At 49.3% G+C, this 19,544-nt stretch overlaps 1 protein-coding gene across 8 annotated transcripts in view; it reads right to left on the bottom strand.

The window, feature by feature from the left end:
• Positions 1-8,819: 8,819 nt before the first annotated feature.
• The window catches only part of LOC122212432 (Fc receptor-like protein 2), a 43,182-nt gene continuing 32,457 nt past the window's right edge, over positions 8,820-19,544 (bottom strand). For 2 of the 8 annotated variants that reach the window (XM_042926344.1, XM_042926336.1), the window contains 6 exons: positions 18,808-19,086; positions 18,331-18,450; positions 11,583-11,702; positions 11,070-11,138; positions 9,442-9,473; positions 8,820-9,369 (listed from right to left, as the gene is read on the bottom strand). In XM_042926344.1, coding sequence (XP_042782278.1) covers positions 9,232-9,369; positions 9,442-9,473; positions 11,070-11,138; positions 11,583-11,702; positions 18,331-18,450; positions 18,808-19,086 — 758 coding nt within the window. In that variant the 3' untranslated portion in view covers positions 8,820-9,231. The remainder of the gene's footprint in view (positions 9,370-9,441; positions 9,474-11,069; positions 11,139-11,582; positions 11,703-18,330; positions 18,451-18,807; positions 19,087-19,544) is intronic. The other 6 variants (XM_042926337.1, XM_042926339.1, XM_042926338.1 and 3 more) reach the window with 6 other exon arrangements.

Below are 19,544 nucleotides of genomic sequence, written 5' to 3'. Positions count from 1 at the left end.
CCTCTAGGAGGTACAGCACCTGCTCAGTGCCAGAGAAGGCAAGGGATATAGAACACGGCATGTTCGTGTTCCAATTCCCACATTGGAGACCTTCCCAAGTGCTCTGTTTTGACTGTTCAGTCAAGACAATCCCGGCATCCTTAGCACACGGTGCATGCATAGTAAATGTGGGATAAATGAACCAGCCCAACACGGGGACTAGACCCAGAGGCTCAGCTGGGGGCACTGGTCCAGCTCCCGTCGGGCACAGCGGAGCGTTAGCGTCAGCCGTGGGCGAGCTGTGTCTCTGGGACGGATTGCACGAAAGGGGTCCACTCATTTCAAGTACCTCGGGAGATGGTCTGGCGGGCTCCTCGCCCAGGAGTGTGCGGTCGGGACGGGCACCCACACATCACCGGACCGCTGGCCGACGCGCTTCTTGGCCGGAGGTGCCCCAGCCTGTCCCGTTGTGTCTCTCACTCCTGGCCCGGCGCCCGGCAGACGGTTGGCGCTTCATGCGTGTTAGCGGGAAGAATGAAAAATGTTCGAGAGGGCTGTCCTCCCGAGGACGGCCAGCGGGTGCCTGGAGAACTGAGTGATGTGGCTACTGGCTGATTAACCCGAGAGAGTCACTTAGCTTCTGGGGGCCTCAGGGTACTCTTTACGAGTAGCATGGGGTGCAACAGGGCACGAGCTCTGGGGCCACGCTTCCCCAGCCAGCTGCTGGCTGGGTCGCTTTAGGGAAGTTGCTCAACGTCCCTGTGCTTTGGTTTCTGTATCTATGAAATGGGGAAAACATCAAGAACACCTCCCAAACGGAGGTTGGATTTGTTTAGTGCATGCCGAGTGACGGTGACAGGATCTGGCCAATGGCAAGTGCTCAGTGTTTGCCATTGTTATTGCTAGTTTTGCGAATTCTCCCAAACTAGCCCAGGGGCTGTGCATCTCAGTTACCCAGGGGACTTAACGGTAGGTGAGGGAACAGAGCGGCCAGGACCCCAAGCAGCATCCCCATCACTGCAGCCAGAGTGTGGCTCTTGTCCTCTTGTGAGGAGGCTCTGGGGGCTGGGGCCCGGGTGGGAGCCCCCAGAGGGGCAGGGAGGGTCCCCAGGGGTCTTGCCCTGGTTTGGAGAGGTTGTGTGGACATTCGCTCGTCTGTCCCGTGGCTGGTGCACAGAGTGTTCCTTTCAGGACAGCCCCGGGGAGAAAGACCACCGCCGGATGCCCTGTGTGCACAGGCTCCTGTCCCCACGTCAGCACAAGTCATGGAGAAAACCCAGCGTCAAGCCAACCACAGCCCGATGCTCCTTCTCAGAGGCTGGCACCTCGGGTCTGTCTTCCGGAAGGAGAGCCCAGGCTCAATTAGCCCACCTACAGCACTGAGGGCGCCGCCTTGCTGCGCCGGACCCCCAGGCCGTTGTCGGCCTCGCAGAAGTAGTTTCCAGAATGTTCTGCGGTCAGAGAGAGGTTGAGGGACGCTCCTCCTCCAGAGGGGGCCGAGCTGTTCCCCAGGGGGACGTCCTTGTGATAAAACCAGGACAGGAAGGGGGAAGAGCCCCTCTGGGCCCCACAGCAAAGCTCCACCCTCCCCCACATCCCACATCCCCTTCCAAGGCCTGGGCCCCGGGTGCCCTGAAGGTGAGGACGGGGCGGGACTCTGGGACTGGGGGACCCAGGGTCTGGCGGAGGGGACCCCGGTGCTGGGCAGAACCCCGCAGCCGCCCCAACACCCGAGCTCACTGACCGCACGTGGATTGGCCTCCCGGCAGGCCTGTCCAGGGACACTTACTGCCACGGCAAGTTTCCACACCTGTGCTGCCCAGTGTGGTGGCCCTGGCCACACGTGGCTTTTGGGTGCAGAAATGTGGCAAGTGTGAATGAAAGAGCGAGCTTGTACATTTTGATTCAGTTAGGGGTGGCCAGCCCAGGTGACTCATTGCTGTGGGGACCCGCCCGGTCACTGACCCTCTCCCTTCTTTCTCTGCCATAACAAGCCGTTGAGCCCGCTAAAGCAGCTGTTCGTTCTGCAAACTCTGCCTTTGTCGGGAAGGGTGAGCTCTTTGTAGCTGTGGTCCCCACGGGCACCTTGAAATGTCCTCACGACCCAGGGTTCCTGAACCCCGTTTGAGAAGCTCTGGCTGACGTGCCGTGGTGACGGTTGAGGCGACGGTTGAGGTGACGTTCAGGGCCCTCCCGGGCAAGCTGTGCAGGAGTGACTCCGGAAGGCTCCGGAAGGCGGGGAGCTCCCCTCTGCTCCCCGGGAACGCTGACAGCTCCTCCCCAGCCTCTGCCACTGGCAGCCTGCACGGCCTCTAGAGTGTCCCCACGGGCACAGGAGAGTAGACGTAAGAGAAGGGTGGCGGCCATTCTGAAGTCCTGTGATGCTCGGTCTCTGGGTCACCGTTCCAGTCCCAACACCCCCGCAGACATGAGAGGGGTTCAGGATGGCATCAGGACCTCTCTGGGACAGACTCCTGTTCCCACCTGATGGGAAAGAGGGAGCTGAGGTCCCAGTGATGTCCCCACTCTACCCTCCCCTTGCCGGCCCTGTTGTCCCTTTCCACCAAACTCACTCCACACGTGGCTTTGGGATCTCTGGCTCTGTTTCCAGACACAAGCAGCCAAGGGCTCTCCTGCTACTGCTCCCCCCTCCACCCCACAGCCCTGCTTCACACACGCACTCACACAAGCATACATGGGGGGGGGGGGTTAGGACCGACGACACTTCCTACCAAATTCTTGCAGAAAACCGTAAAACAGTGTAGGGCCTCCGTGGACCATAACGCTCCGTGCGGAATGATTCAGACGCAGGGCAGCCAGCTGAGCAGGTGTGAACCGGCTTCTTGAATTTGATGGCGGCTTTTCTCGAAGACAGGTGGCTCCTCTCCTGTCATTGCCACGTCTGACGTTACCGCTGTCCCTTCTGGTTCTGCTGATGGTGGCAGGCCGTGGTCAGGGCGGGGGGAAGGGGGAAGAGCTGGGAAGGCCTTGTCTGTGCAATCTTGCTCAAATTTCAAATACGGCAACCATCACAAGCCTGATCACCACCCGTGTCGTCATCCTCAGAGGTAGAGTGAGCACCCGCTCAGCCACGTACAGGGCCCAGTGTCCCGCTCTGGCCCCACAGAGTCCCTATTACGTGAGATGATATTATGGCCCCCATTTCGGGACATCCTCCGGGCTAATCACCACCGCTTGCGCCCCTCTGTCACTCAAGAAGATGTGCGACGCCTGGCGGGTTTCTTTGGACTCTGGAGGCAACATCGTCCTCGTTGAAGTGCATCTGTCTTCCCCAATCGTCGAGAAGCCCACGAGGCCGTCAGGTTTGAGCGAGGCCCAGGGCAACAGAAGTTGCCGCAAAAGCACCGATTGCCACAGAAGCTGCTCAGCCACTTGACACGTGGGAAACAGCAGATCTCGCGTCCCCCGACGCGACAAGCAGGGGCACCGCGTGGGCCTCCGAAGAGCCAGGACAAGAGAGTTAGGGCATGGGCTCCTCGGATTCTGCAGCAAACTATATTCCCTTTGGAGGAAAGGCACCCAGTTTGCCGCTGGGTCTTACTAGAATGTAATGCTCGGGGAGGGGCCATCAAGGGACGAGGCGATCCGGACTTCTCATCATGAGCAGAGTCTCCCGTGACCACAAGGCTGAGCGCACACAGCACGGGCCCCTCTGCAGGGGGAGGTCATATAGACCAAAACCCTGGGCTCAGGGCTCATCTGGCACGTGTTACACGAGCAGGTTGCCAGACCTCTGCTGCCTTTCCTCTCCTCCCGCGGCCCAACCTATGGCCTCGTGTAGAACTCCGTGTCAGCGGTGAGCTGAGGAAGAAACGCGGGGGGCTGGTTTCGCAGGTGTTCGTGCACGTGGTGTTCGCATCAGGGGCAGGCGGCCTGCTGTACACGATGAGGCGGCCAGGACCCTTCCAGGAAGCAGGTGACACAGGAGACCCTTCCGGGGGTCAGCGTTTCCGGGTGTCTCATGTGTCACCTTCTCCGTCAGTCTGATTCAAACCCAAGTGAATTCCGGAGACTCCATCCGACGGCCGAGGTTCCCCGCACTCGCCCCCCCTGGGCCGGGAGGGAGCCCGAGGCCGCAGCACCAACACACGGCCCGCAGCAGCCTGTCCCCCTCCGCGGAGCCTGCAAAGAAGGGCTGAGGTCTCACAAATGGATGGTTACACAAACAGGAGAATTTCAGATGGTGGGAAATTCTGTGAAAGAAACAAAATGGGAACCGAGATGCGTAGGCAGACAGATGAGCAGTTGTTAATAAATTTGAGGGTTTGGTACGTTCCAGACATTTCCCAGCCCTTCGCACCCATTAACTCCTGTAATCCTCACCAGGACCAGAAGGCGGAGGCGCAGGGAGCCCCGGCAGCCGGTCCAGGGACACAGACGGCAGGTGCAGGGTCTGGCTGGCTGCGGGGGCAGGTTCCCGCCAGGTTCCCACAGCGTGCTGCCTTCTGATTCCAGTATGGTCTTGACCTTCCCGATCAGTATTCTCTTTCCCTCTCTCTCTCTGTCTCTCTTTTACTTTCTCAAAAATAAATAAAACAAAATGTTAAAGAGAGAGAGAGGGAGGGAGGGAGGGAGAGAGAGAAGAATGCTTACTCAGCAAACAGGGCTGGAACAAGTGCATTTCGCAGGAAAGAAACTGAACATTTCCCCCGCGCTCTACGCACACGAAAAATGAACTTTAAATAGTGCATAGGCCTGAATTAGATGCGAAAACTATAAAATTTCTAGGAAAAAAATAGAAGAGAATCTTTTGACCTCGGGGGTATACTTTCTCAGATAGGAAACACAAAGTAGACTCCTAACATTAAAAAGTTGATAAATGGGACTTCATCAAAGCTACAAACTTTGGTTCTTCAAAAACTACTGTTAAGAAAATGAGGGGCGCCTGGGTGGCTCAGTCGGTTAAGCATCCGACTTCAGCTCAGGTCATGATCTCGTGGTCCGTGAGTTCGAGCCCTGCGTTGGGCTCTGTGCTGACTGCTCAGAGCCTGGAGCCTGTTTCGGATTCTGTGTCTCCCTCTCTCTCTGCCCCTCCCCCGTTCATGCTCTGTCTCTCTCTGTCTCAAAAATAAATAAACGTTAAAAAAAAAAAAAAAGAAAATGAATAGCAAGCTACAGACATAGAGAAGATATTTGCAACTTGCAAATCAGACCAGACTTGGAAAAACAACTCTTGCAATTCAATCATAAAAGGACAAGGAACCCAACAAAGAAGGGGTAGATGTGGACAGACCCTTCTCCGGAGAAGATGTGCAGAGGGCCAGTAAGGACTTGGGAAGACAACGGAACCACGGGTCACCAGGGAAACGGAAGCCACAAGGACATCACGCCACACTACCGCACACCCTCCTTGCGATGGCTCAAGCGAGAGACTGCAAACGCCAAGAGTTGACAAGGGAGCAGAACACCTATAACTATCAGCTCTCGCGGGGGCATGAAATGGCGTAGCTGTTTGGAAAAGAGTATTCGAACGTTAAACACGAATCTACCTACCATGTGACTCAGCAATTAGACTCCCAGGTGTATACAAACGAGCCGCGGAAACACGTCCACACAAACACTCGTTCGTGAATTTTCATGGCAGGTTTATTTTTCATAATGAAGAACAAAACAGTCCAAATGTCCATTTACAGATATGAATGGACAATGAATGGACAGACAATGAATGGAATATTCCACACAGTGGAATATTATTCAGCAGCAAAAAGGAATGTGTTGTGGCGATTTGAAACAATGTGAATGAATCTCAGAATTCTTTTGCTTGGGGAATGAAGCCAGGCGCAAAAGAGTATATACTATACGATCCTATTTATGTAAAACTTTAGAAAAATACGCTCTAATCTACGGTGCTAGGAAGCATCTCGTGATGCCCTGGGTAGTGAGGGAGATGTTTGGGATCTTGATTGTGGTGGTGGTTTTGTGGATGTATACAACTGTCAAAACATCGAATTGTATACTTTAGGTATGTGTGATTTATTGTGTATAAATTACTCTTCAAGACATTTGTAAATAAATAAAATCAATATAATGCAAAGAACGAAAATAATGTCTTAAATCTTGATATCTCCCACGTTACCTTCGTGACTGCTTGGACGCATGATTTCCTCTTGGATGTTCTCCTAAACATTCCTCAGAGTCTCCCTGGCTGCTCGCAGGTACTGTTGGTCCTCAGTTTGAGGACCTGGACAAGGGGTTCTGCAAGGAAGGTCCGCATCCCCTCAGAACTGTTCTGTCCCCCTGCCGTCCTCATGTCTCGCTGGCATCGCTGATCCTGTCTGCTCGAGTGGCTGTCATCATGGTGGGTACTCATACTGTGGACATGCCCTCCTGCAGAGTGACTCTTACTGGGCCCGGGATGCTGCCTTGATGCTCCCTTTTGTCACCACTCTTTTAGATGGGTTTCCCACAGCTGGCACCTCATGGCATGTCCTGCCTTCCTTATATGGCTTTATTCTTCCCGCAGCCCCAAGTTGGGGGGCATTCAGAGCAAGATCGAAGCGTAGACACAGATTTCACCTGGATTTCTTGCTCTCTTTAAAGGCCAGGCATACGTTCTAGATAGCATTTTGTATCTGATGATATGGAAGTAAGACATCAAGTTCCTCTTTCATAATAAAAATATGTATTTCCTGGCACCTGGGTGGCTCACTCAGTGGAGCCATGTGACTCGATCTCAGGGTCATGAGTTCAAGCCCCATGTTGGGTGTAGAGCTTACTTAAGAAAAAACTTAAAAAAGAAAATTAAAAAAAAAAAGAGGGGCGTCTGGGTGGCTCAGTCGGTTAAGCGTCTGATTTTGGCTCAGGTCATGATCTCGTGGTTCATGAGTTCAGGCCCACGTCGGGCTCTGTGCTGACAGCTTGGAGCCTAGAGCCTGCTTTGGATTCTGTGTCTCCCTCTCTCTCTGTCCCTCCCCTGCTTGCACACTGTGTCTTTTTCTCAAAAATAAACATTAAAAAATTTTTTTAAATATGTATTTCTTCTTTACGAAGGACATCACTTTTGTCCCTCAGCAAATTAGCTCGCCAGCTGATTTCTTAAGGCTAAGATTGAAACCTCAGACTGGACTGCATTTTGCTGTCTGTTACACTTCCTGTTGCCTAAGCTTCTGACGCCCGCGGGGGAAAAGAATAACATCTGAAATACACTTATTACTTTTTACTCTTGAGTTATTTCAAAGGTTTGCAAAACGTCACTGTGCTGTTTACTTAACGTCATAAACAAGGGGGGGGGTGTAAAATCCACGCTGCCCATAAGTTGTATCAGTTCATACACATCCGTCGTCAGTGAGTGTGCTAGCTTGCTAAGGCCTCTTGTTTTCGTGGCTGCGAACAGTTCAGCGTCACCCCAGGTGATACAGGCCAACAACTCCAGCTATCCCTTACGAACACAAGTGACTCCAAGCGACTCTGCCCCTTCTCCAGAGACTTAAGCACCCATGGCATGCTTTTTTTGTTGCAGACTTTGAGTCTGGAGTTCTCTCTCGTCCAGCAAGAGAGCGGACGCAGAAATGATAACGAGAGAGGCTGATGTCCGGGCGGAGAGAAGAACCCCGAGTAAGGGTCCTCGCTCCGTATTTATTAGGGTCAGAAGGCTGACGTACGTGATGGATGTGCAGAAAGAAACGATAAAACAGTAATTGTTAACTCACGTGTGTGAGAGAGAAGGGGTTTCGAAGGTATGCGGTGTTAGGGCTTAGGGTCAAGACAGATGGACATCTGGGAGCCCAGCAGGCGGCCCTTTACTGCAGGCACCGTTTCTGTTTATCTTAACTTTTCTAGGGACTAAGATAAGTGAGGCATGCCGCCTCAGGCTTAACGAGCCATCTTTCTCGCTGGCTAACGTGGGGCGCTTTCGCCCTGCGGTGGCGGCCTTCCGCCTCTACCTGTTCGCGGACGCTTTCGTCCTGTGGAAGCGGCTTTCCGCCCCAAGCCTTGTTAACCCATCGGTGCAAGCTCAGAGAATTCTTCAACTTATCCCCCACACGTGTCCAATGTTTCTTCAGTTGTAGACATTCAGTGCTTGCTAGGCCCTGGAAGAATCAAGCGGGAGCCGGTGGGCAGAGGGAGGGTGTCTCCCGTGGGCCCAGGACTGCCGTGCCCCCTCCCTCCTCTGCCGGCTCAGGCCATGCGGGCTCCGGGGCGGCACTAGGCTTCGCCTGCTGAGTCGTGAGAGTCGCCAGCTCCACTGGGCTTCCGGGGTTGGTGGTCAGGCCTCCGGAGCCTCCAAGTAGTGGATGTTGAACAATTAGACGGTGGAATTCAGCTGTTATGGGTACGGGGGAAGTTTGATGTTGTGAGAGAGGAAGGGTCTTGAAGACCACAGACTCTGTGTGGGTTGCGGTGTGTGTCCCATACCTGCATCTATCTTTTTTTTTAATTTTTTTAATGTTTATTTATTCTTGAGACAGAGACAGAGCGTGCACAGGGGAGGGGCAGGGAGAGAGAGGGAGACACAGAAGCCAAAGCAGGCTCCAGGGTCTGAGCTGTCAGCACAAAGCCCGACGTGGGGCTTGAACTCACGGACTGTGAGATCATGACCTGAGCTGAAGTCGGACGCTCAACCGACTGAGCCACCCAGGCATCCCCGAATCTTATTCATTAAAAAAAATTTTTTTTAACGTTTATTTTTGAGACAGAGAGAGACAGAGCATGAGCAGGGGAGGGGCAGAGAGAGAGGGAGACACAGAATCCGAAGCAGGCTCCGGGCTCTGAGCTGCCGGCACAGAGCCCAACGCGGGGCTCGAACTCACGGACTGAGAGATCATGACCTGAGCCGAAAGCGGACCCTCAACCGACTCAGTCACCCAGGTGCCCCCGAATCTTATTCATTAATATCAGCATCAGCATCATCACTTACCATCTGTCTACCTAAAAAAGGAAGCAAGGTGTTTGGAGCAAACTGTTTATTCAGAGATGGTGCATTGAAGGCTTTTGATCATGCTTGGAACACGTGGCCATTGATTGTGCCCTCGTGATCCCGGCTAGACGATCCCTCCTTCCTCCTCTGCTCCTCGGGCCCAGGAGGTGAAGGCCCAACTGCCCTGCCTTCACATGTGTCTCTACTGTGAAAACATGCAGCATTTACTGAAATGCTGCCCCTTCTGTTCCCACAGAACACCCAGACTCAGTCACGGAGCAGTGGGACGGATCTTTCACCCAGCCTCCCAGACGGAAGGTGAGTGGTTGCAGAGAATGGGGAGAAGGCATCTGGGAGCCTCCCTGGGTATGGGGCTAGTGGTCCGAGGCCAGCGACGTGCACGGGACGTTCTCATAGCCTTCTGCGGCCTCCTCACAGTCCTGCCGTGCAGGGTCGTAGGGGTCTGCCCTCTTCACCTCTGAATAGACGATTGCAGGTTCCTGGTGGAAAACCTACAAACAGTAAGTACCCAAGGACGGGTGAGGAAGAGCAGAAGGGAGAGAGAGCCAGAAAAGGGGACCTACCTCACCCTTCTGATGCGTCCTTGGTGAATGTGCTGTTGGGTGGGAGGAGGAAAGAAAAGTATTAGACTGCGGGTGACAACTTAACAAGCCCCTCATGATGCACTTAAGTCTTTCCTCTGCTGCCTGAGCTGTTGACTGTTGGCTCTGCTGGATTCCTCCCAGCCTCAGACAGAGCATCCCTTCCCCACACACTGATAAAGCCTTTCCCCTGCCCACCAAATGCCCAGAGTGGCTTCCCGGCGTTTCTCTCTTTCTCCGCTGCTCATCGCTCCGGCAAAGTGGGTCCCTGCCCCCGTCCCACCCCCACTCAGGGCCTCTATGGCCACGCTGATTAGGGGAAGGTGGCACGTGTGGTTTAGTCTGTACGGGGAAAGTGGAGGAGGCTGGAGAGGGGGTTGGGATCCTAAGGCCACACGGCAAATTCCCAGTGGAGAGTCGCGGTGAAGCCTTAAGAAAACTCAGTGTGTGCGTCTCTTCTATCCTTCCAAGGGGTCCTCAGGATCTCTTTCTTGTATTTATTCAGCCAGTATGCTCAGTGGGCAAGGACCTTTTTAAAAAAAATTCTTTTTAATGTTTATTTATTTTTGAGAAAGAGAGAGAGACACAGAATTGGAAGCAGGCTCCAGACTCTGAGCCGTCAGCACGGAGCCCAATGTGGGGCTTGAACTCACGAGCTGTGAGATCATGGCCTGAGCTGAAGTCGGACGCTCAACCCACTGAGCCACCCGGGCGCCCCCACAATGACCTTCTATTAAGCACTGGGGAGCCACAAGGGCAGAGAAATGAACCCATATGCTCAAAGAGCCTATAATTTTTAGGGGGGAAAAACGGGCGTGGAAGAAACGCATCAAGTATTATGTGCACCAAGACCGAGGTACAGACTCAACTCTGTTGCTGTTGCAGAGGCTGGACACAGGGAGGGCTGACAGAGGCACCGTGAGTTTCTCAGTCAAACCTGAACTATGTCTTGACGTGGGAGCAGGGCTCACCGGGTGCACTAGGCGGGGGTAGGGATTTTCCAGGACAAATAAGACACGTGAGCACCGAAGCATGTGACAGCCCAGTTTGATAAGGAAAACAGCAAGGGTCTGCGAGGCGAGAGTAAGAACAGAGCTTCGAGGAGGAGGCGGGAGGCAAGGGTCTGGCTTTGGAACGAAAAGCCGCTGAGGCAGTTACTCTAGGAAGGGTGTGGTCGGCCATGGGATCTCAGAGGGATCGTGCTGGAAATCGCGTGCTGGGGGCCCGGGGAGGAGATCAGGAATAAAGAGACCAGTTAGGAGAATGATGATCGTCTACACCTTAGGTTATGAGCGGCTTATGCCAGCAATTGCTGGCCGTGCGTCCTTTCAAAAAATATTTGAAGAGGCCCACACTTTTCTAAGCATTGAACTAGATGCTACTGATACATTAGTAAAAAATGACAGCGTCTGTCCTCAGAGACTTTATCGGGTTCCGGTGGCAGTGCACACGGGTAAGCGGGAAGGGACGCAGTCCTATAACAGCAGCATGAGAGGAACAGACGATGCCTGCCTTCCGAGTCGCACTACTCGGGTGGCCTGACCAGAGGCCCCTTGCGGATCCGCTCGCACGCTGCCGCCTCCCCTCTGCGTGTCGCGAAGAGGTCTCACCTGGACTTCCTTCTCTGTGCTGTCTGATCCAGATCTGGGAATAAACCAGGTCGTCATCGCCAGGACTGACTGTGAGAGAGGAGACCATAGCCAGTTGTAGTCAAGAGCCCACGTTCTAGATTCTTCTCAGCCACCAAGTTCATAACCGTCTACTGTCTCGGACACAGTGCCGGGAATGTCATTTTAAAACTGAATGTGACTCTGCGGTGTCTGGGTGACTCAGTCGGGTAAGTGCCCGACTCTTGATTTCAACTCAGGTCATGATCTCACGGTCCATGAGATTGAGTCCCCATGTAGGGCTCTGGGCTGACGGTGTGGAGCCTGCTTGCGATTCTCTCTCTCCCTCTCTCTCTCTCTCTCTGTGTCTCCCCTACTCGTGTGCTCTTTCTCTCCCAAAACAAACAAATAAACTTTAAAACTAAATGGCGTGTGGCTCGGCCACGGGCTGTCGCTCAGTCTGTCCTCCCAGCCTGGCTCGTCCCTGGAGCCCTGAGCTCCTTGGGGAACCCTCACCGTTGCTGTACAAGGGCTGTAGCTCCATTAGGGCTGGCCGGCTCAGACCGCGTGGGCTGTGGAGGGCCTGTGCTGGAGGGTCTGGGCCAGGAACGCTCCCGATGTTCCTTGGGATTGCCCCTGTGACAGACGGGGAGAGGCACAAGGGACAGAAGCATTGGCGGATCATACCGAGTCTCAGGGAAGCCAGCGTCCGGGAGGAGCCCAGCGCGGTTCACGTAATAAAATCACGGCTGCTTGCCAGAGTCTGCGTGGCTCCCTCAAGAAAACCCAGAAGGCACGTGATGCCAGATGCAACCGAAGGCAGCATTGCAGAAAAGGTGGACGGAGGCAAGGTCAGAGGGCGAAAGCGCACCGTCTCAAGGTCTTTCCGACACACGAAACACTAGTATTTGCCTAACTGCCTATTGTTCTCAAAATTTTAAATGCTTAGACGTTGACACACAAAGACTTTTGCGTTCCCATAGAACCTGACCTTGGTTTTTTGTAAAAGGTCCCTTTCAGTGTTCCAGCTTGTGTTACAATAATCTCCCTTTCCTATAAGGTAGCCCGAAGGCTCTACGGGAAAAAGGTTGTTTTTTTCCCCCCAATTTGATTTCCTTCCGTGATTAATATTTTGAATTTAACACCGATAGCACTCAAAAATGATGTCCTGAGTGACTGCGTACTGGAGGACTGAGCCGGGGAAAGAGCGAGGCGCCAAGTGAGCCGAAAGAGGGTGCCATTAAGGTGCCAGCGGTCAGCTGTCTGCCAGAACACATTTAAGGAAATAGATTAACACGGATAAGCAAATGACACGTAGGTCTAAGTGAGTAGCATCCACAAATACGACTGAAAGCGGCTTTCGCGAATCCCATTTATGGATTTCATGAGAATTTGAAAAGGTTAATGAGAAGTCCAGTCAACTATCTTTGAATGCACATAATTCTGTGCCCCTATCTTGTGGGCGTAAATAAATCATGCAGATGTTGTCAACACAAGAAGCAGAGACCTCTCCTGGGTGCTTCAGTGGCCGAAACTCCTCCAGAGAAACAAAGGATCGCTGATGGCGGGTGAGCTGTGTCGGTAATGTGCCCTACTTTAGAATGTCCTTTCCTGGGAATCAGATTCATTCTAGATCTCAGCTACAGTAGATCTTAAGGAATATCCGGCCCCACCCTCCACGTCGTATTACAGGTGAGGAAGGCGGGATCTTGAAAGATAGTTGTCCAGAATCATACCGAGTAACAACAGCGTGCACTCTAAGGAGGTATGGCCAAGCAGCACAAGAGAGACAACTTAGTATTCAACTCTGGGCCTGGTGCTTCCTCACTTCCTCTTTTCTGTCCTGTCTGCGGCCCTGGGGGACAGAGACGGGGAGACAGAGTGCCCCACGGCGTGAATCAGGAGGGCCCCCATACCAAGCTCAGAAGTCTGTGTCCCTGGGGCCCTGGCAGACCCAACCCACTGTGGGAACATACTGTTTTCTCCACACCCCTTTTTCTCTTTCACTTGGCTGATTCCAACTTATCTTTCTTCCTCCAGGACTTTGCCTGGTCCCAGCAAGCTGTATGAAATGACCTCTCTCTCCACACATGGAGAGCCCTGCCATATTAGAATGGCTGTATTGGATGGTAATTACCCATTTGTATGTTTCCCTCGATCTCTCCACCACGAAAGAGTGTGTTACTTGAGGCTGCAAGCTGTCTTAATTACTTTGGTATTCTCAGTGGCTAGAATGTCGAAGATATTCAGTAAAGATTTGTGAAACAACTGAGCAAGTTGAAGTATGCACTTTGAGGACTAAAAAAAAAAAAAGACAAGTTGACAATTTTGTAATAGGTGATTCCGTATAAACGTAATCTGGAAGGCTACTCCATCGGCCTTGAAACTACGGCAGTTTTCCATCATCACTGAAATATTGAAATCTGTTTGGCCTGCCCCCGTGCCAGACTCCTCCCAATTTCCCATCTCTGGCCTTTGCCTATTTATCTGTGGCTCTCTATCTGTCTCACCGGGCTTACAGACCACGAGTTATTGCCCCAAGTAAACACACTCATGAAGAATAACTGACTGATGTCTGCAAACCCTGAGTTGAACTGGAGGTGCGTGATCCCGGCTCAAGTCTCCCTCCTCAGAGGAATTGCAGTTCGCATCAGTCAACAGCCCACGTCCTCCCTTGCGGGTAGGTTAGCTAAGTGCCACGATGCATCTGTAAGTCAGTTTATCTCTTCATTTTTAAAACAGAAAACAGACCCAGAAGGTGGCTATTTACATAACACAAGCTAATAGCACTGAAGATTTAGGGGCCGGGCACAGTACTAAGCAGCACCACAATGGTAGATACTATTATATTGACCACAAGGAAAGGGTTTGGAGAGGTTAATTTACTTGCCATATAGCAAGTGTTTGGCAAGTAACATTACTGGAATTTTCATCCAGGCAGCTCAATCGTAGAGTCATTACATTTGTCGTCGCCTTTGGTAACGGGTTGGGTACACTCAGGCTTAAGGAGCAGAGCTCTTCTCTTTTAGAGAAGTTTGCAAGGGCTGAGCTCCTCCCTGAGAAGACTGATGGATAATGAGAAGGAAGACTTTGCTGTGAGGGAAACACAGCCAGTCAGCCAGATTTTGCAATGAGAAAGGCAGATACCCCCGATTGGTGGACTGTCAGAATGTCTCACTGAGCTCGCTATGTAAAACAACACCTCCTCTAGATCTGGAGGTCAGAAACTCTCGGGCTCCTGTCCCCATGGAGCACGTGAAGTGATGAGTGCTAATCTTGCCTCCCGTGTGTTGTTTGCTGTTGCTTCGACTGAACCAGCTGGTGTTTTGAACACTATCAACTTCGGCAGTAAGGTCTCAATGTCTGCACTTGTAGTATGTTACTAATTAATAAGTGCCACCCACATAGGTGATGACATCGAACAAGTAGGGCAAGTAGAATGTGTAACCAGCCTTCCATAAGTCACCAGGGTGCAGTGGAGAGAACATGGAGTCAAGGGCTAGGGAGATCCCCAGGTGAACCCCAACTGATGCTTAATAGATACATGAACTTGGAAAGATGACTTCACTTATGAAGTAGCCTCATTTTTCACTCTAATATGGTGATAATAATATTGATTGGATTGAATGTAGTTATGGAACGATTGGGAGAAGTAGACAAGCTATAACATTTCATTTAGTGGGCTCTAAATGAATGACACATTTTATGATGAGTACTGTTGGTGTTAGTGCTCTTATTCCCCTTATATATTAAGAAAAATGAGGGGCGCCTGGGGGGGGGCTCGGTCGGTTGGGCGTCCGACTTCGGCTCAGGTCATGATCTCGCGGTTCGCGAGTTCGAGCCCCACGTCGGGCTCTGTGCTGACAGCTGGAGCCTGGAGCCTGCTTGGGATTCTGTGTCTCCCTCTCTCTCTGCCCCTCCCCTGCTCATGCTCTGTCTCTCAATAAATAAGCATTAAAAAAAATTTAAAAAAATGATATACACGTGTAGTTTTATAGGTAATGTTACTTATGAAAATACTAGGTAGCTTTAAGATATCAGTCATAAGGGGCGCCTGGGTGGCTCAGTCGGTTAAGTGTCCGACTTTGGCTCAGGTCTTGGTCTCATGGGTTCGTGGGTTCGAGCCCCGTGTCGGGCTCTGTGCTGATAGCTCAGAGCCTGGAGCCTGCTTCAGATTCTGTGTCTCCCTCTCTCACACAGATTCTGTGTTTCCCTCTCCCTGCCCCTCTCCTGTTCGTGCTTTCTCTCTGTCTCTCAAAAGTAAATCAACGTTAAAAAAATTTAAATATCAGTCATAAAGTGTTGGTGTTATTTTTCATACAAAGAACTGGACAGAGGCTCATTGATTGACATGAAAAGAAGGGTAAAAGGACAATGCTTGACCAGCATCATTAAGAAAAATATGTAAACTTTTTCATTAAAGTTAGATCCAGATATTTTATTTGTTTGTTTGCTTGATTTTCAGTATGAGCCCTAAGAAAAGGAGAACAGAAACATTTGGCCTGATAGAAAAGGAAATGCCATTTTATGCCAAGCAGAGTGGCAGACAGAAAGTAAGGTTTTAGTAAATCCAAAGGACAAAGTATTGAAACTTTACAGGCACCCAAGGCATTGGATAAAAGAGTCCATTAATTCAAAAGTCCTTGATCCATGAAAAATCATGTAGAGAGGAAAAACGCAGTCACAGGAGAACAAAGAACAAAGGAGGATGGCAGATTTCTTGTAGAAACAAGAAGACAGGAGAGCAACATCGTTGAAATACGGAAAGAAGAAAAAAATCTCAACCTATAATTCTGTGCCAGCAAAATGTCTTTCACAAGGAATACAAAATAAAGGCTTTTACAGACATGTAAAAGCTGAAATAATTCATCACCAGCAGACCCATACTATTAGAAATGTCAAAAGAAGTCTCTTAGGCAGAAAGAAAATGATACCAGATGGAAATATGGAGATACAAAAAGGAATGAAGGACATTGGAAGTGGTAACTACTTGATTCAATATGTAGGATTCTTAAATTATACTGAAGTCTACTTAACAGGTAAGTGATTATTTACAAAAATAACGTTAATGTAGCTAGGAAGGAAGGAATGGAGGACACAATGGTAATATTCTTATACTATATGTGAAATGATCCCATGTCACTTGAAGATAGACCGTGGTAAGTTAAATATCTGTACTATAAACCCAAAACAACCAATAAAGTAAACAAAACAAAGAATTATAAAGTTAATAAACCAATAAAGGAAGAAAATGGAATCATAAAAAATACTCAGTTGTTCGAAAAGAAGGTAGAAAAAAAGAGAAAAGAAAACAAAGAACAGATGGGACAAATGGAAAACAAATAGCAAAATAACAGACTTAGATCTAACCTTATCAACAATCACATTAATGTAAATGGTCTAAACACTTTAGTTAAAAGGTAGAGATTGACGTGTTGGATTAGAAAGCAAGAACTAACTCTATGCTATCTATAAAAAAATGCTTTAAGTATAAGGGCACAAATAGATTAAAAGTAAAAAGATGGATAGAGAAATACCATGTTAATAGTACTTACCTTAATATCAAAGACTATTTCAGAGTAAATGATACTAACAGAGATAAAGTTACCATTTCACAAGGATAAGGTAGTCATTTCATCAAAAACACAAACAATATAAACACTTATGCACCTAATAAAAGACATTCCAAATACCTGAGGCAAAACCTAATAGAATGCAAGAAGAGATGGCTAATCCACAATTATAGTTGGCGATTTCAATACCCCTCTTTTGGTAGTTGATAGACCAAGTAGAAAATCAGTAAGGATAGAGTAGACTTTAGCAACACTATCCGTCAGGTTCCCCAACAGACCCATACTGTAATAAATGTGAAAAGAAGTACTTCAGGCAGTGGGGCGCCTAGGTAGCTCAGTTGGTTGAGCGTCTGACTCTTGACCTTGGCTCAAATCATGATCTCATGGTTTGTGAGTTCTAGTCCTGCCTCAGGCTCTGTGCTGACAGCGCAGAACCTGCCTGGGATTCTGTCTGTCCTTCTATCAGTCTCTCTCTCTGTCTCAAAATAAATAAACAAGGAAAAAGAAAGAAGTACTTCAGGCAGGAAGAAAATGATACCATATGGAAATATGAAAAAGAATGAAAAACACTAGAAGTAGTAACTCAGTGGGCATTACCTTGACATCAACTCAGACAAAGGCATGACAAGAAAGTAAAGCTATCAGGCAATATCTTTCATGACCATAGATGCACACATTCTTAACAAAATTTTACCAAATCAAATTCAACAATCATGACCAAGTGAAGCTGACTTGAGAAATGCAAGGATGGTTTAACATTCAAAACTCAAAATCCATATCAATTGACTAGAAAAGAAAATCCTATGATCGTCTCAATCAATGTAGAAAAGTCATTTGACAAACATTTTTTCTATAAAAACTCTCAGCAAATTACAAATAGTGGGGACATCCTTAGCCTAATGAAGAACATCTAGAAGGAATCCACAGCTAATATTATCATAATGATGAGACCAAATACTTTCCCCAAAGATCAGGGACAAGACAAGCATGTCTGCTCTCGTCCACCACTTCTATTCAACATTGTATGGGAGGTTGTAGCCAGTGCATTAAGGCAAAAAAAGAAATTAAAGGAACCTGGATTGGAAAGGAAGGAGGAGAACTATCTTTATTTGCAGATGACAGAATCACCTATGTAGAAAATCTGATGGAATCTACAAAACAGAGACTGGAACTAATAAATATGTATGTAGCAAGGTTGCAGGGTACAAGACCCATATACAAAAATCAGTTGTGTTTCTATACAAGTAGCAACAATAAGAAACTGAAATTTTAATTTCATTCTCAGCACCTGTGTTAATTTTATCTGAATTTCACAATATGTGACTGGCATTCAGATATATCTCAGAGTTTATGGTTTGTTGTCTATTTTTTGTTACAAATGAAGACTTTTTTCTTTTTTTATGCCTTTGGTTCTCAGTAAGCTTAGGACCAGGGGTGGAATGGTAAATACCGTTGTAATTTTTAATTGGAAGCAAACTCTGCTACCTGATTTAAATCTTAAATTAAACACATGGAGTAGCAACCTTATTGAGAAATTTATTTGTCACTTGCCTACAGAGTGCCAGTGAGTAGAACAGAGGGTCTAGTATTTGGAAGGGAATAATGACCTTAATGGGATGCATCGCATAAATCCAAATTATCATAGTGATGGCAAAAGTCACAGTGCCAAAGGGCAAGACATAGACACCCACCTGACTTCCTTTGGGTTCTGAAGCGACCCACCAGAGCAGCCGTAGCAGCGAGACCAAGCATGCTTAGCAAGCACCCGATGACTCCCACAGTGATATGGGTTACTTTGTTCTTGCAAAGCCCTACACGGGAAGAGCTATATTTGAGTCCCAGTGGCAAATGTTTTTAATCTAGACAACATGTCGGTGGGGGCTAGAGATCTCTCAGGGAGGGTTTCTCCCGGATTCTGATTTCTCCATTTGGTTGATTATCTCCACGATAATTTGTAATTTTCAAAATAACAGCACATGAGGGTCAGCATCTAAGGTTGAATAGTTCCCTTATCCTTCCCCCATGAAATCAGCACCAATCTCTGGAAGTCCCAAGCCTTGTGTGCATGTTCAAAAACTCTTTGATGCTTGTAGAATTTGTACAGTCTATAGGGAAAAATATTTTCTTGACCTTAACTGTAACCTGGAGGCCAGCTACCCCCAACCCACCTGTGATGTTAAGTGACACCGTCTCGCTGCTCTGAGCCCCCAGGCCATTGTCAGCCCCACAGGAGTAGTTTCCAGAATGTTCTGTGGTCAGAGAGAGGTTAAAAGATGCTCCGCCTCCAAAGGGGGCTGAGGTGTTCCCCAAGATGACATCCTCATGATAAAACCAGTATAAGATCGGGGGAGAACCCCTCTGGGCCTCACAGCGAAGCTCTAACACATCTCCCACCATAGCCTGGGCCACATCAGGGTTGAGGGTGAGGACAGGGTGCGACACTGGAACTGAAAGAGGAAACACAGTTCATTTGCAGTATTGAGTATGCATACTAGATAATAAAGGAAATATCCAGCCTGATTTAGTGGTAGGAACATGGACCTGGGATCAGGAGAACCCAACTAACTTTGAGTCCTGTCTCTGCCCTTTATCAGTTCTATGATCTCGATGTTTTGGAAGTTTTAATCTCTCTGAGTCTCATTTTTACAACATGCATTTAAAGTTAGTAAAGTTGTGCATGTATATAGTTAATCAACAAACATTTGGGGTGCATGTCCAACACTTTTGCCAGTGATGTGGAGTCATGGAAAAATCCAGAGAATGTAAGGGTTTGAGTCACTGGAAGTCATTGCCATATCTCTTTTATCCTGCCATTTTTCCTGTGCCCCAGTGCTCCACTCCAGCCCCCAAATGCTGGGCACTTCAGAGTAATCCTGGCTTGGATGAGGGGTCTCCCCTAAGTGGA

The sequence above is a fragment of the Panthera leo genome, chromosome F3 (assembly GCF_018350215.1).
Source record: "Panthera leo isolate Ple1 chromosome F3, P.leo_Ple1_pat1.1, whole genome shotgun sequence".
NCBI lineage: Eukaryota > Metazoa > Chordata > Mammalia > Carnivora > Felidae > Panthera > Panthera leo.
The sequence above is the reverse complement of the archived record's forward strand: the minus strand, read 5'-3'. Positions and strand labels throughout refer to the sequence as shown.